This window comes from Lepus europaeus, chromosome 12 (assembly GCF_033115175.1).
Source record: "Lepus europaeus isolate LE1 chromosome 12, mLepTim1.pri, whole genome shotgun sequence".
In the NCBI taxonomy this organism is placed as follows: Eukaryota; Metazoa; Chordata; class Mammalia; order Lagomorpha; family Leporidae; genus Lepus; species Lepus europaeus.
In genome coordinates, this window is record NC_084838.1 from 17,943,701 (window position 1) to 17,960,490 (window position 16,790).

Below are 16,790 nucleotides of genomic sequence, written 5' to 3' on the forward strand. Positions count from 1 at the left end.
GGACACAAACTGGCACCCATATGGGATGCCAGCACCACAGTTAGAGGCTTAGCCAACTACATCACAATGCCAGCTCCTATCAATCATTTTTTAAAATAAAAATTACTCTATTACCAATACTTGTTGTAAGTAGGCCTAGTCACATAAGACTCATAATAAGAGCTAACATAATTTGTGTCCAGCACCATTATAAGCACTGCAAAGCCATCATTAGGTGGGTACTTTTATTATTTTCACTTCACAGATGGGCAAACTAAATCATGAGGAAATAAACTTCCCAAAGCTCACATAGTTACTAAATGGTGATAATATGAACAATGAGATCCAGACAGATCAGAGGCAGCAAAACTGCAGGTTCAGCTGCACATTCATTGGAGGAATGGGATCATTCAGTGTTCAAACAAGAAAAAACTAAAAACAAAGACTATTTTAAGAATATTCTAGAAATATATTGACGAGGACCGCTTCTAAAGGCAAGATATAACTGATATACATTTTAGCTCCTCAAAATGGAAATTTCTTATAACAAATAAATATGATTTTCAACGTTTGCATATGCAAAATGCTGATACCATTCAGGAATTAATTATGTAGAAGGTTGGATATATACTGGATTCAGTCTTGTGCTGTTATTAATCTTCTCATTCTTAGTCCTGGGGTTCTCCTCCATGTTAGTGTGTTGACATGACTATCCTGGCATGTTCCACGACAGACAAAAACCACACAAAGTCACATTGAAGCATACAAGCTATTATATATTTTCATAATATAGAACTTTAACATATAGTAATCAACAGTGGCAAAATATTTCTGTCTTTGACATTATTTTTGTGAGATCCAACCTGTAATTGAGACCAGAGAAAACAATATGGAAAAACAAATTCATGAGAACGGGATAAAAATATCATGAACAGCAAAATATGTCTGAGTATTTAAAACCGTATAGAAAAAATAAATTAGATGAACAATTGTGTAAATATAAATTAAAAAAGATGACATTCTTAATAAATAAAAGTTTACTATTTACATTTTTATATATTGCTGAAAGACTTAACTTAGATCCATAAAAACACATAAACAGGGGAGAAACATAAAACCAAAATAGGAGCAGCAAATTTATGCATGTGAGGTACAGAGAAAGGATTGGAATTGTGTTTGGTTTTTGGTGTTGTGTTGTTTCTCTTTGTTTTCCTTTTTTACAGTAGGCCAGTAGATTTCTTATGAGTACAGATTTTAAGCACTTCAATGAATTCATTTTTTGGTAGCTTCCAGAAGGTGCCAAACAGATTTCAACCTCAGAATAATTAGAAATACCCATAATAATTATAACAATAATAAAAAGGTATAATATGGTACATAAATATGGAAGAGCAGTTTGTAATATGATTACATTTTCTCTAGATGAGATCACAGTTTTATTTGTAAATATTACATTTAAGTATATATATACACACATATATGTACAACTATATATACATGTGCATATATATGTAAATTTATATTTATATATAATATCTTTATATAGATAGATATCTGCGGACAGGTTATTGATTACAGAGACCCAAGAAAGCAACTCAGTCATTGTTCAAAAGTCTCACTGACTGCTGGTGTGTGGTTTAAGAGGCCCCGAGCTGTCTGCACTCAGAATGCCATGTCTTCTTTTCATGGAACACTTGATATGGAATTTGAAGTCTGAGAAGTGAGGTGAAGAAGGGATTTCAGAGACTCCCTTCCTCTGAAAGTTGGAAATGGCCTGGAAGTCTTGAATAGATGACAGTAAACTGACTTTTATACTGTAGGAAAGAATTGGTTTTTAAGCAAATCATTAAACTAGGAAAGGCCAGAGTAAGGGGGGAAAATTGAACTGACATACAAAGTGAAATATCCCCCAGTACGGGACTTTCTCAAAGGGCGGACTCTCATCCAGGAGCTCCAGCATTATTCCTTGCAATATCAAATGAGCACTCCCTGTCTTTCTTGAAAGGCTACTATGCCTGTGCATTTTTGAGAAATAATTCATGTCAACCTTGGCCTTCACATATTGCCACAGGCCATTTGAACCTCAAGGCCTCACTATCCCCTGCCCTCCCACTGTGAGGTAGGTAAGTATTATTATCCCCGTTCTGCAGCTAAAGGAATTGAGTCAAATGTAGAGGCAATTTAATAACTTGTTTAAAATCATTGATCAAACTGCTGCCTGGAGTTAAAATTCTACATGCTGGGGACATAATTCCTTTCTTGGCTATCACACATTTACTCTGAAAAGAAAATCATTGATAGGAATTTGGCAAAACTGGAATAAATTACAATAGAGTTGTATTCATTTGCTATGTAGGTTCTTGCTTGATTTGCTTGTTCTTAGCTTGTTCTGTTTCTCAAAACTCATTGGAATTACCTGTCTGGTCATGTAGCAGCGTTGTAGGGAATTGGGCTGTGCAGTGTAGTTCTGAGTGCAGTCTTTATAAAACCCAGTGCTATACTGGTAAATAGAAGCATTTTATAACGTGAAAAGCACAACGACACAATATGTCCCCTTAATATTCGGAAAACAAATATCAAGCCCACCCACTCCCGACTACAACTGATTACCACCAAATAAACAAAATACCCCAACAACACCACCAACATATCAAGGGGAAAAATGTCATGTTTTCTGGACCTACCACAATGTACAGAAAATAACAGACAATGCTATAAAAATCTACTCTGTGTCCTCTAAGGAATTATTTATGCTTGTCTCTACCTACTCAGTCTGTAGAATAAGTAATTTCCTCTGGGAAACATAACAACAGATTTCTTATTCTTAATTTTAAATCATGCATTTTTATTTCATTTTAATCTCTTGGTCTTCCTATTACTCTGTATCTGTACACTTTTGTCACCACCAATTTCTTCTTTTTATTTTCCCACTTGAAGTAGTTCCAGAAAAAAAAAAAAAACATAAAAATCTCAAAACTGTTAACTTGATTTTTATTTCCTTCATTTCCTCTCCTTTCCGTCCTTCCTTCCTTCCTTCCTTCCTTCCTTCCTTCCTTCCTTCCTCTCTTTCTTCTTTCTTTTCTCTCTTTAAAACACAGGTAAGACCTATAACAAACTGACAGTTACAACCAAGTTAAATTGAACCTGGAAGGGAGGTAGCTGAGATCTGTCTCAAAGAATTATTTTCCACAACTAGCATGAATCAAGCCAAGGTGGGAATAAGACCAAGAGAACTGTCTAGGCAGTGAATCAATATGCTGAAGCCAGGAACAGCAGCTGATACCCTCCATCTTCAAAGACATACTATTCATGCCCATTAATCACTCCCTTCTTCAACACTCCAATTCACCCACAAAAACTGACTTCCCAAGGACTGTATTACTTAAACAATTGTTGGCACAAAATTTGAGGATAATGCAAATCCTCTGGGCAGGCAATGAGGGATGTGGCCTCAAAAGGCTTCCTAAGATGGGACTTTGAGAACTGCCCACCTCATCTTTTCCATTCTTGCTGCTAAATGGCTAATACTTCTTCAGATGCAGAACCCCCAAGTGTTTTAGGGCCCCTGAGCTGCCAATAAACAGTGGGCAGTCCATTGTTCTAAGCAGGAGATGACTGAAGAGATGAGACAATGAGTTAATTCCCAGGGATAAAAAAAGGATCTGGGAATCAGTGCATTGCCTGACTAGAGCTGACCCTTCTGCACTGTTTGGGAAGAGCTTCTTACTTAGACAGCTTCTCATGTGGGCATGAGGCTGGCTGCCAGTCAGGTAGCCTTTTTTGCCTAATATCCTTGGCAAACATGAAATTGTTGGTAAGAGGTTGGAATGATAATAAGAAGGAGACTGGGTAGGTCTTTACTCAGCAGGGCTCAATTCAATTTGTGAGTTAGGAGTTAGAAGTCAGTAGGGGAGGTAGAAAGATGATGAGGACTGATTTAAGGAGTGAGGTTCTATGGTCCCTGCAATCCCACCTTTTGTTATGTCATCTTTGGATTTTACAAAGCTTTTTTAAAATTATTACTTATGGGTTTTGATAGGCTACTAACAGGGCTGACACTGTTACTGTCCTTAGCTTGTACCCTCTCAGTAAGGGCAAAAGAAAGGCCTCACAAGTTATAAAGAATTCTAAGACATGGGAGAGAGATACAAAATTGGAACAATTCTAATTTCATTCTTATTTTTTGCTAAGGATTGGCCCTGGTTAACACAGGAAAAAAATGCCCTGAATATTAATAACATTATTTCATGAGGAAAAAACAAAAGATTTGAGCTGGGCTACAACCATGGTTGAAGTCTCCATTCTGTAATATGGTACAAGCTATAGGAACTATTTGTGCACTGCATCCTTGCATATGGGCACCTGTGTAAAAAGCACCTCGATATATTTCTTAATATAACTGATCACAGAGAGCCAACAAATGTCCTCAAGTGTCCTTGATCATCAGGTAAATGCTGTTTGGAATGATGCAGTAAAGTGGTTTCTGAAGTTGTTTTTGGTCCCAATAGGAAAAGGAGCTATGATGGACTAACAAGGACTGCCTTGGATGCAGGAATTTCTAGGGGCTGCACAGATGTCTGGTATTTTCCATTCCTATGCTAGACTGTTTCCTTGGTTGTCTTCACTAGACTTGAGATGACTTGATTTTCAGTAATCTTTATGTGATATCTCTAGTTTAGACCCTCCTACCTTCTCACTCCTAGCTTCAGATTTCAGAAAAGATGTCAAACTTAACCATTCTCCCCCCTTCATCCTGTCATATTCTTGTTCCATACTAATTCAAAGGGAATGAACAGGTGACTGACTGAAAACGGGTAAAGGGGCTCACAAAGAAGTTGGGGCTTCCATGCACAGCTGAATAGCTTCCACTTAGCTTATGGAGGCTGAACATGGAAGAGAGGGAAGAGTTTCCCAGCCACAGATGTGGGAGTGAGTACTGGCACCTGGAAAAATATATGGAAAACTTGATGATTATGTTGAGTACTGAGGCTGTGAACTCTAACTTCCCTCTGATGACTTCTAGGACACAATCCGTATTGATCATATCCAAGATGATTCTCTGTTTCAAAATTATGCCTAATAAGAGCAATGGTGAGGTTTCCAAGATTAAAGCCTACTACAGTCTGAAGGGCCAGGAAGAGTAGTATGAGGATAATAACCCAAGAGTCCTGACAAGTCCAGTGGCCTCTGGATGGCTCCAACATCGTAGAGATTTAACACTGTTCCATTTAGTTACCGAACCAAACACTGGCTTAGACACTGTGGACTCTCAGGAAGGGCCCCAGAGTCTGAAGTCCCTCAACTCCCTTTCAAGACAAGAAATCTACCCATGAGGGGTTTCCTCCTGTAGGAGGGATAAGAAGTGAGAAGTGGGGAAATGAGGGTTATTTGTAAGGCAGACTGATTGTGTGGGGTTTTTCCTAACCTAGTTCTATCATTTTGGGGTATTCAATGTATAGGGTAGAGCAGCAGGAAAAGTAGCAGCAAATGTGGTCCCAAGGCAAGATTTGAGGAATGGGTGTGTTCTGTAGGGATACTATGACCTCTCAAGCCTCAAGCAGGGGGCTGGTATAATACCTTGACATTGTAATCCTAAACCATTTCCATCTTGGCTTCAAACCCTGGAGTTAGGGTAAAGTTCCCAGGGTAGCAGAAGAATTTGAGGATCTTTGCGTACCTTGGAATCTTTACCTCTTCCTGGGCTTTAATTACCCAAAAGATAGGTGATCTTAGACCACTTCTCTTCCAATCCCAAAGGGCTGCACAACTGTGCATGCCCTACATATTCCAAGCCTCAGGGTGTGAATTATGTTGGCATCTCAATACTTGGTCTTAGCAGTTTCTGCAACTCTCTTTCTCCCCAGGTTGTGTTGGCTGGGAGCTTGGAAAAGGAAGGATTTCTTTCCAGTCTCTCTCTGCTCAGTCTCCAGAACTGCTTTCATACAAATGTCTGTATGGGTGCATATGCATGCATGTGTACTAACCGAAGATGTGCACACTCCTAGATATAGAACATGTTTCTCTCTGCAGTCGTGTGACAAGTGGCTAGGATTTTAGGAGGCTCCAGGACTGCTTGCTGTATATGCAATCCATTTCAGGCTTTGGGATGGAACTCCATTCCATCATTCAACGTGGTGATACTGGGTTCATTCGCCCCACTGTAAGTCCTTCCTAGATGAAATTAAAGGCAGACCGGTTGGGTGCTAAGGATCCCTGGTGTGGAGAGGCCATTCCATTGAGCAGCTGACTGTGAAATCAATACCAAAGGGATGCAGGTCCTGGCGTTGGGAATTCTCTGACAACTCTTTGTCCTTCCTTAGCCATGACTGTATCCCCGGAGGTCTTTCCGGCTGTGTTCTTGGGCATTGGGGTCCAGACAAGCACAGTCTCCTTGTAGGTCACAGGACATAGGGAAAGGAGTGACCTGCAGAGAAAGAGAAGGAATGAATCAGGTGATTTTTTTTTCTGAAGCAACAATTATGCAATATGCAATATTATGCAACGTGCAATAATTATGCAATAATTATGAGATAAGCGTGCAAGCCAGCAGCAAATCCCTGGGTTTGGGGAGCAGAAGTTTCACACTCAAGTCATGACTCTGCTTCCTGTCTGCACTGTGATAACTTTTACCAAGAACACGATGGTCATGATCACAGCCGTTTCTATTTGCAGAGCCACCTGTTATTGGCCAGCAATGTGCTGAACGCTTTCCAGAGGAAAATACTGAGTCCTTTTGACAACTCTGCAAGACAGGTTCTACAATAAGCACCCTTTTATTGATTGGGTAACAGAAGCTCATAAAGGAACAAGCATTTAGCCTTAAGTAGTAAGTGACATATATTGTGCTTAAAGTAAGATAAGCTACTTCTCTCTGAGCCTCAGGCTCCTGTGTGTAGAAATGACAGCAAAAGACTTTTTGTACACTGTTAGCTAAAAGAGTTGGATAAAATAGTAAGTGAAGAATTGCAGGGTACTATACCAAAGCTGGTTAATATAATCCTGCAAAGGAATATCTAACACATGAGATGTGGTGATAGTCAATAAAAGATATGAAGCTATTCTTTAAGAAAACACAACTCTGCACAGATGGGTAATTTCAGTTTTGGGAGTGCATATCTTAGGCAAGCTCGCTCTGCCTTCTGAGGGACCCAAAATTCTAGGTGTGGAATGTTTCCCATACAAGTTCAGTACAAAATTTGTACGAAGGGCCTTGGAACAGACTGTAGAATCCTAAGAAAAAGTGAGAGGCCTGTGGTCCAGTTCCCAGTCCAACCATTTATGTGCTCTGTGACCTTGGGCAAGCTTCCCTTTCTAGAAATGGATAGGAAGAGACCGACAGAGCAGCAGATGATCTATCTTTTCAAAGAGCACAGTACAGGCCCTGCTTGAGTCCCAGCCTGAACTAACGCAAGTAGATTTCACCTCATTGCATCATGTCATTTGCTTATAACTTTCCCCAGAGGGTCCCCCATCTGCGCAGATGAATTTAATGACCTCATTCGCCTCCTGCCTGGGCAGGGTCTCAAGTGTTCACACAATCTCAGAAAAAAGCATCTTCACTTCTCTCCCTCTCTCTTGTGTCCTTGTGAACTCATTCTCCATATCCGGCTATTTTCTTTTCTCACTGCCTCTTTGCCCTGCCCCTTCCCTCCCTTCCATCCTCCTTGCCTCCCTCCTTCCTTCCTTCCCTCCCCCTTTTCCTCCCTTTCTCTTTCCATCCTGAAATCTTGTAATAATTTAAAACATAGGCTTCAACAGCAGGAAGATTTAAATATGAACCTTGGCTCTTTCACCTACTTCAAGTGTGACCTAAGCATATGACAATTTCTCTGATATTCAGTGGACTCACTCATTAAATGGGAATAGTGTGAAAGGGCTCTTCTTTGAGGCCATAATGAGAGATAAGTGAAATAATTCATGAAAAATACCTAGCACAGTGCTTAACAGGTGAAAAGTGCTCCATTATAAACATACACATTATACACAGATGCATGGACTCATGAGTCTCTCTATATATTATTTTGGGGATCTATGTTCCCAACAATTCTGTGGTTAATAAGCAGAGATGTCTATTTTGTTCATTCTTATTTGTTCAAGGCCTAAACCATAGAATGAATGTTGTTCCATTCATTTCTCCATCTCTCTCTAACAGCTAACACCTTCTTGATTTCTCTTTTCAAATTAAATTCATAGGTGCTTGACGCTGGAGTCACCTAATAAAGATTCTTTTTCTATGCAGTACCTTTCTTCCTATTTGCTATCACTTGCTGTTCCCTGTTCAGCACACTTACTTTCTAGCCCCCACTAACTTTGTGGAATAAATCTAGAATATTCTATCCAGAATCTATAATATCTTTCCATAATCTCCAGGATACTTTCCTACAAAGTCTTCACCTTCAAAAGAAACACAGGATGTTAGAACTAAAAGAAACACAGAGAGAAACTCTACCAGTTCAAGTTGGGAAACTGATTGAGGAGCCAAGTGAAAAATTCCACAATTGGCCTAGTGGGTAAAGGAGCCACAATGGCAGCCAGGAGACCTGGGTGGGATTCTTGCTTCCCTCATATTGAAGAATTTTAGGAAAATACCTTCACTGTCATGGAGCTCCATTTCTTGATTTTTTTAAAAAACAAATAGTGTATTTCATATGGCTGTGAAGATCAAACAAGAAGAAACAGGCAAAAGTCCCAGCACACAGCTGAACACCTAGGAAGGCTCAATGCTGAATATGTATGTGCTGAATCAAATTTCTCACTGACTCATATTTCACTATCTTCCCTGTCTTTTGTCTCCTCTCTCCCACCTCCCAGACTTGGAAAAACTCTGTCCTTATTGCACCCATCTTTATATCCCTTTCTCCTACTCTGGCTCATATTCTACCATTAGAATGATCCAGTTACCTTTAATGTCTTCCCTATGACTTTTGTTTTAACTCTTTCCTATTCAGCTTTAGTGTCCGTCTTGGACGGTTTTACATCTGCTTTATCTCTTGTTCATTCTGATGCATGTTGCACAGGTAAATATCAAATGATTCTATCATAGAATAAAATTCAAAGTCTATTTTAGAATAAAATCCAAAACAAAATAAAATCCACAAGGCCTTACATGATCTGATCACTACACACTTTTCAGATCTTACCTTAATCCCTTCTTTCCCTCACTCTCTGTGGCTTATTATTTAGGTATTGGCCCCTCAAATACTCCAAGTGTTTTCTTCTTTCAAGTCTTTAGCTATTATTGTTCCTCTGCCCTAGCTGCTCTTCCTTGGCCAGTTCCTTTTCATTCTTCAGGTCTTAGATCAAGTATTAGCTGCTGCTTTGTTGGTATGGCCAAAGATGGCACCATCACCTTCACACCGTATCCCAACATGCTTTTTTATATCTTTCTAATACTAAATTACTTCTGCACTTGTATGCCAGCTCAGTCTGGACAGGGACCATGTCTGTGTTGAACTGAACCTTTGTGAATCAAACAATAGACATTCAATGGACTAACAAGTGGATGGACAAATGAATGCATGAAAAGCTCTGGCCAGAAAGGAACAGCAAGCATAGACTTTCCCTGTTACCCCTGTCCTGCATGTTCCTCTCTCTGCCTTCCCCGGTTTCACTGGCTTCTCCAACATCATGGCTAGCAGCTTCTTTCCACCAGTGGGCATCTCATGCTAGTCTGGCAACTCTATTTTTTGGGGTGATGTCACCTTTCTCTTTCTTCCCAGGGTAAGCCCAGGTAGCTTCATTATTTTCCAGAGAAACTACAAGAAGGGAACCCAACTGAAATATGATGAAGTCTAGAAGATTTGGTCTCAGGAGGCAAGAGTTCCCTTGTCTTCCTCACATGCCTAAAAGTGTCACTGCATTCACTGAACACTGGCAAGGAGTCCGAGGCTCACTTGTAGGCTCCACACAGGAACTGCACGATTTCCAGTAAGACTTTGGCACCCTGTAGACACCATTTTTCCCATTTGTAAAGCAGAGGTCTTCTTAAATGTCTCACAGCATTCTAGGGATCGGGATATGCAATCATGTCATCTCCAATCAGCACTAAGAGTGCCCAAGGTGCACAGTGTCTGATTCCCTCCACTTTGTGAACTGCCTCTTAGGAACCTGCCTTGAGGTCCTGTCATCACAAGCTCTCTCACTAATCAAGAGTCTAAAGCTGGGAGCAGAAGGGTGGAGATTCCCAGATGTTTCTAGTTCTGATCTGGAAGAGACTTGATGAAGTCTGTTCATGCAGATTCAAGCAGGGAACACCATGGTAAACAAACACGAGTGAGTCTGGAGGGCCTGCTCTGTGCCACATTTACATGTGCAGGCTTGTTGACTCTGCACAACCTTGCAAAGCTGCCATTTTTAGCTGCCCATCTTACAGACAAGGCAATAGAGGCTCCAGAATTTTAAAGAAAACAAACATGCCCCAAGCCTTGGTACCAGTCAATAAGTTGATGATACAGGTTTCTAAACCTCGCTGTAAACATTGAGAGCTTTTCAGCAGGTGAGAACAGAAGGAAGGCATTTTCTTCACAACCTGGCAGGGCTGACTGCTGCTTTGTCTTTCAATAGCCAATAGCTTTTATTCCTTATGATGCACCTGGCACCAGGCTAAGCTGTATGTGCATTATCTTACTCACTCTTTCCAGCAACGCTAAGCAGGCAGCTATTCGTACTGTGCCCATTTTATGTCTTAGAGTGAACTAAGATGCAAACAGGTGAGTCACTGGTTGGCAAGAGGCCTGGAATCTGCATTGGTGTTTGCAATCATCCCTCGATTGGTAATCAGCAGAGCAAGTCAGGGTTCTCTCTTCACAAAGATGCTGAGGCATGGTAAGGATATTCACATCCTGATAAACTCAGAGCTCTAAGCCCAATTCCCAGATCCCCTGACTCCCCAAGCTGCTTCCCACTTTCTCCCCCAGTCTTCCAAGAAAATGTACCTCCCACAGCACAAATGCTAGTGGCCAGTTTACATTTGGAAATTCCCAGAACCATGTGGCTAGGCTGTCCCATAAATGGCTTGGCCACCCACTCTAGCAATCTGTTAACAAGTGTTGGTCAATGACTAAATGCTAGGAGGCGCTCCCCATATTTTCCTCTTTGGATTTAAGATGATGCTTAAGCACAGGGGTTTTTCTCTCTCTGGGTGAGTTGCCCAGGCTAACACCTCCATCTGTGTGTGTAGTTCAGGAATGTAGTGGAGGCAAACATACCGCAAGCCCCTGGCTGCAAATCTTGTCTGGGGCTGGGAGACAGGCAAGGGCTGGATTCTGACTCAGAATCAACAGGGAGGTAATACGCAGAAAGTAGTGTGTGTTTGGCGGTGGTTGTGGTGGATAAACAAAAGGTATCCTGTGCTGAATGTCAGAAATCCTTGGCCAAACCACTCACTGGCTGTGGGACCCTGGGCAAGTCACTTCCCCCAACTGACTCTGGGTCTTTGCAGTGTTGATGGAAAGACTTAGTGAGGCTAAGTAGATGAAGGCGTCATGTCAAGTATGAGAACTCTCCTGTTAGCACCATGGTCTCAGTGTGGATCCATCGCCTCACATAAAGCATGGAGCAATGGATAAAAAGAGAGATTTATTTTTGGATAAATTTTTCATTTGGATCAATGGAGAATAAAGCTAAGGGAAATAAAGTGGGATTAAAGTGGAGAAAAGCACTGGCCTATAGGAGAAGCAGATTTGGGTTTGAGTCCTTGCCTTGTTGCTTGTTTAGTGTTTACAATGAGGCAATGTACTCCCCTTTTTTGTTTGTTTGTCTTTTTTTTTTTTTTTGCAAAATGGAAGAAATAATAGTCGTGCTACAGAGAAGTCTGAAGGTACTTCATAAAGTTTGGGGAAAATGGAATTAAAAGATGTTTGTTTTATTGCAAAAAGAATTAAAATCCAAGCCTATGAACCACCTACAAAAAGTTCATGGAAATTAAGTTTTTTTAAACCTGGAAACCTTTTATTTAAGGTGTACAAACTTCATGTATTTCACATATACAAATTTAAGGAACTATGTTCTATTAAAAATAAAACTACAAATGGATTTCAAAAGTTTTTATGCCAAAATAAACTGATTTTCATTTCCACTTTTCCACACACATTTTAAGTACCCTTGTATTTTGGATGAAGTATAAAACTTAATCCTACCAGTGCCAAAGTCTTTCTTGAGGTGGTGTTCAGCACAGCAGTTAAGTCACTGCTTTGGATGCCTACGTTACATGTCAGAATATGTGAGTTCAAGTCCCACATCCACCTCTGGTTCCATTTCCTGCTAATGTATACTCTGGAAGGCAGCAAGTGATGACTCAATCACCTGAGTGTCTATCCCTCTTGTGGGAGACCTGGTTTAGTTTCCAGGTTCAGTCCTGGCAGTTGTTGGCATTTGGGGAGTAAACCAGAGGAGGGAAGATCTCTTTCTCTGCCTTTCAAATAAATTAAAATAAAAAGTAGAAGTAAATAAAAATAAAATTCAGCATAATGTATAGCATGAAATATGTGTTCAATAAACGATGATGATGGTTCAAGTGTAAGTGGCTGCTCTCTGCAGCTCTGCTATCTTGTCTTGATAAGTAGAGAGGTATCTTGTTTGGAAAGACAGAGAATGTGTAGTATTCTCACAGTGAGGAATCATCCTTTTGGAATGTCTCATGAAAATGACCATCAATGGTTAGTTTATCTCTTCACAATCATCCTAGTTCAAAAAATTAAAATCAGATGACTGAATAGTGTAGCCACACTAACTCCAGCTGGTCTGGGATACAAAAAGAATGAAGGAGGAACCACATTTCCAGAGGTCTGACTGATGGAAATTTTCAGTGAAGAAGTGACAAAATAAAGAAGATTCCATGGGATAAGAACAGAGAAGAGACACTGCTGCAGCCAGCTACCAATGGGGGGCCGCCATCTTCCATGTCAATGTAGAAAGAAATTGCTGCGCACCCTACCATTTATAGTTTAAGCTGAAAGGAAATTCCACAGTCATCCAATGGCTTCAGCCAAGGGAGCTGACTGGAGTCTAAGGAACTGCTATGTTTGGAGCAGGGGAGCCGCCTTGCTTCCTTCACCTCCCCACTCCTGCAGACCACCATACTCTGCAGTGAAAAGTCTAACAGTCAGGAGATGCCAGCTTATTATAGAGAAGTATCTATATAGCCTATAGACTATATATAGTCTGCAGAAACCCAATATCACTGATGATATTGCCTCAGGAGAACCTTGCAGACCACACTGTCTTTGAGTACAGCCAGGAGCACTAGCTGGGGGTAGAGGCCTCACCTAACTCCCTGAATAGAGAACACATCACCTGCTTCCCATACTCCATGCAAGGGCTCACAGTGACAACCAGGGAAGTGGTACCGTCTTGATAAATCAAGTGCAGGCAGCCACAGCTCATGAACCTTCAAGTAAGGGACTTAATCTGAGAATAAATCCACAGTCCCTACTAACTTTGAGTCTTGCCTGGAGGGTTGGCAGGGGGTGGGGTGCCCACTTAAGCTTGTGAGAATTTCCCTCCACGAACACTAAGGGAGAACACAAACAGGCAGCAGAGTCTGGGAATGCCTCAGTTCTCTCCATGGAAGGAATAGGCTCATGGGGCTGAGAGTGGATATCCTGCTCCCACTGACTGTAGGAGCACTGCATGCTATGACTTTTGGAATTCTGTGACTGCACAATGGGGTGTGGGGTATAGCTGGGTCTTTGGAAAATCACTGTCTGGCTTTAGAGTCTCAAAGTTCTCTGAGTGCTTGGGGTAAGTCATTGCAGAAGGCTCTGGGCTCACATTGAGGGCTGTACAGATCATTTGTGTGGTTCATGTGCCTGTGTGGGTGGGGTGTGTAGCCACTGTGGGCTCTCCCTGGGCATTGATCACCTTGGCAGAGAGAAGGGAAGGCAGTAATCATACCAGATGATGTGATCATACCCTCCTCCCCTGCTGACATTAAAGGAGATCTACCACGCCCAACTTGGGTGTCAGCCTGGACTCTTGCACCACTCTGAAGCACTGACTGGAGCTCCCTGTCCTCACTCTGCACACATCTCTGAATATTCACTGAAGGAACAGACCTCCACTAAGGCACAGAGGCATATTTCAAAGATAAAAGCCATCAGAGGAGAAAAACAACAAGTAGTTCCAAAAATGCCTAAAAATAAATGTAGAAATATGAGAAACATGAGCAAGGAAGATAATATGACTCCCCTAAAGGAACACAACAATACTCTGATATTAAAATGTGAAGACAAAGAGATTAATGAAATGCCTGAAAAGGAATTCAAAAGGATGCTCATAGATTGCTCAACAACAATGAGGAGCAAATTCATGAGTTAAAGAAACCCATACATGACATGGATGAAAAATTATGCTGATAGAGATATTGAAGAGAAATCGATCTGAAATATTAGAAATGAAGAATTCAATATGTGAAATAAAAAATAAAGTGGAAAGCTTTAACAATAGGCTTGGAGAGGCAGAAGTAAAAATATCCAAGCTAGTAAACAAATCTTTGGAAATATATCAGACAGACCAAAAAGAAGAATGAGGAGGAGAAGGAGAAATAATTAGAAAAACTTAAAACAGTGTTAGAGATTTATAGGATACTATCAAATGACCCAACATACAGGTTGTAAGAGTTCCTGAAGGTGTGGAAAGAAAGAATTGATTAGAAGGGCTATTCAGTATATGCTAAGTAAAGATTTCATCAGTTTGCACCCACACAGAAACACAAAGTGTAAAAATACTGTTTCAGTACTAGTTATAGCATCACTTCACATTAGACAACACATTAAGGACAGATCCCACATGGGATGTAAGTACACAGTGACTCCTGTTGCTGACTTAACAATTTGACACTCCTGTTCATGGCGTCAGTAATCTCCCTAGGCTCTACTCATGAGTTGCCAGGGCTATGGAAGCCTTTAGAGTTCGTCAAAGTGGAAGTTCTCTCCTCCCTTCAGAGAAAAATACCTCCTTCTTTGATGGCCCCATTCTTTCCACTGGGAGGGTTGCGGGTGGGAGGGAAGTTATGGGGGTGGGGGAAGCCATTGTAATCCATAAGCTGTACTTTGGAAATTTATATTCATTAAATAAAAGTTAAAAAAAGAAGGGCTATTCAGTGAAATAATAGAAATTTTCAGAAATTTGGAGAAAGAAAGGGACATCCAAGTACAGGAAGTACATGGAACTCCTAATAGATATAACAGTAAAACATAAAGAAAAGATTCTGAAATGTGCATCAGAGAAATTCCAGATTACCTTCAGTGAATCCCCAATTAAACTGACAGCTGATTTATCATCAGAAATCCTACAGGCTAGGAAAGAGTGGAGTGACATAATCCAACTCCTAAAATAAAAAAAAAAATCTATCTACCCAGAATACAATACCCAGCAACGTGCTCATTTATAAATGAAGGTGAAATAAACAAATTTCCAAACAAACAGAAACTGAAAAATGTCACCATTTCCCCAGTCTTACATAAGCATGTGCTACACACAGAAAAATAGGCATCATTATGAAAAAATGTGAAGGCAGAAAATCTCCTAGTAAAGTAAAAAGGAAATCCACAGAAAACAACAGGAATAATTATGGGAAAATGACAGGAGCAAGTCATTACTTATCAACAATATCCTTGAATATAAAAGGCCTAAATTCTCCAATTAAAAGATACAGACTGACTCAATGGATTAAAAAACAGTACCCATCTATTTGCTGCCTACAAGAAACACATATTGCCAACAAAGACACACACAGACTGAAAGTGAAAAGATGAAAAAAGATATACCATTCTAACAAAAAGGGGAAAAAAGCAGGAGTATCCATCCTAATATCAGACAAAATAGACTTTACCATAAAAACTGTTAAAAAAGACAATGAAGGGTATTATGTATTGATTAAGGGAGAAATTCAATAGGAAGATGTGACTATAATAAATGTATATGCACCCAACACCAGGGTACCAGGCTATTTAAAACAAATGTTAATGGTTTAAAAGGGACACATAGATTCCAATACAATAATAATGGGGGATTTCAACACCCCACTTTTCTTCAGTGGACAGATCAACTTGACAAAAAATCAACATAGAACTAATCTACATTATAGACTAAATGAATTTAATTGATATTTACAGAACATTTCAACCACAGCTGTAGAATACGCATTTTTTTCATCAGTGCATGGGAGCTTTCTCTAGGATGGACCATATGTTATGCCACAAAGCAAGTCTCAACAAATCAAAAGAAAGTTGAAATCGTATCATGTGTCTTTCCTGACTATAATGGAATGAAGCTGGAAATTAACCACTTAAGAATCTCTAGAACATATGAAAACACATGGAGACTAAACAATATGCTCCTAAATGAACACTGGGTCATAGAAGAAATCAAAAGGGAAGTTAAAAAAAATTCCTAGAAGTGAATGAAGATAATAACACATTTATCAAAACTTACAGAAGGTGCTGGCACTGTGGTTCAGCAGGTTAAAGACCCAGCCTGCAGTGATGGCATCCAATATGGATACCAGTTTGAATCCTAGCTGCTCAACTTCCAATCCCACTCCCTGCTAAAGTGCCTCAGAAAACAGCATAGGATGGCTCAAGTCCTTGGGCTTCTGCACCCACATGGGAGATCCATAAGAAGCTCTTGGCTCCTGGCTTCGGATTGGCTCAGCTCTGGTCATTGTGGCCACTTGGGGAGTGGACCAGTGGATGGAAGACCTTATTATTTCTCTGTCTCTACCTCTCTCTGTAACTCTTTCAAATAAACTAGATAAATTAAAAAAAAAAAACTTTTGGGATACAACTAAAACAGCATTAAGAGGGAAGTTT

General features: G+C 40.3%; 1 protein-coding gene across 1 annotated transcript in view; it reads right to left on the bottom strand.

The window, feature by feature from the left end:
- Nucleotides 1–1,043: 1,043 nt before the first annotated feature.
- Nucleotides 1,044–16,790, bottom strand: part of PAPPA (pappalysin 1) — a 268,195-nt gene continuing 252,448 nt past the window's right edge. The window contains exon 22 of the mRNA XM_062207691.1: nucleotides 1,044–6,403. Within this exon, the coding sequence (XP_062063675.1) occupies nucleotides 6,296–6,403 (108 nt within the window). The 3' untranslated portion in view covers nucleotides 1,044–6,295. The remainder of the gene's footprint in view (nucleotides 6,404–16,790) is intronic.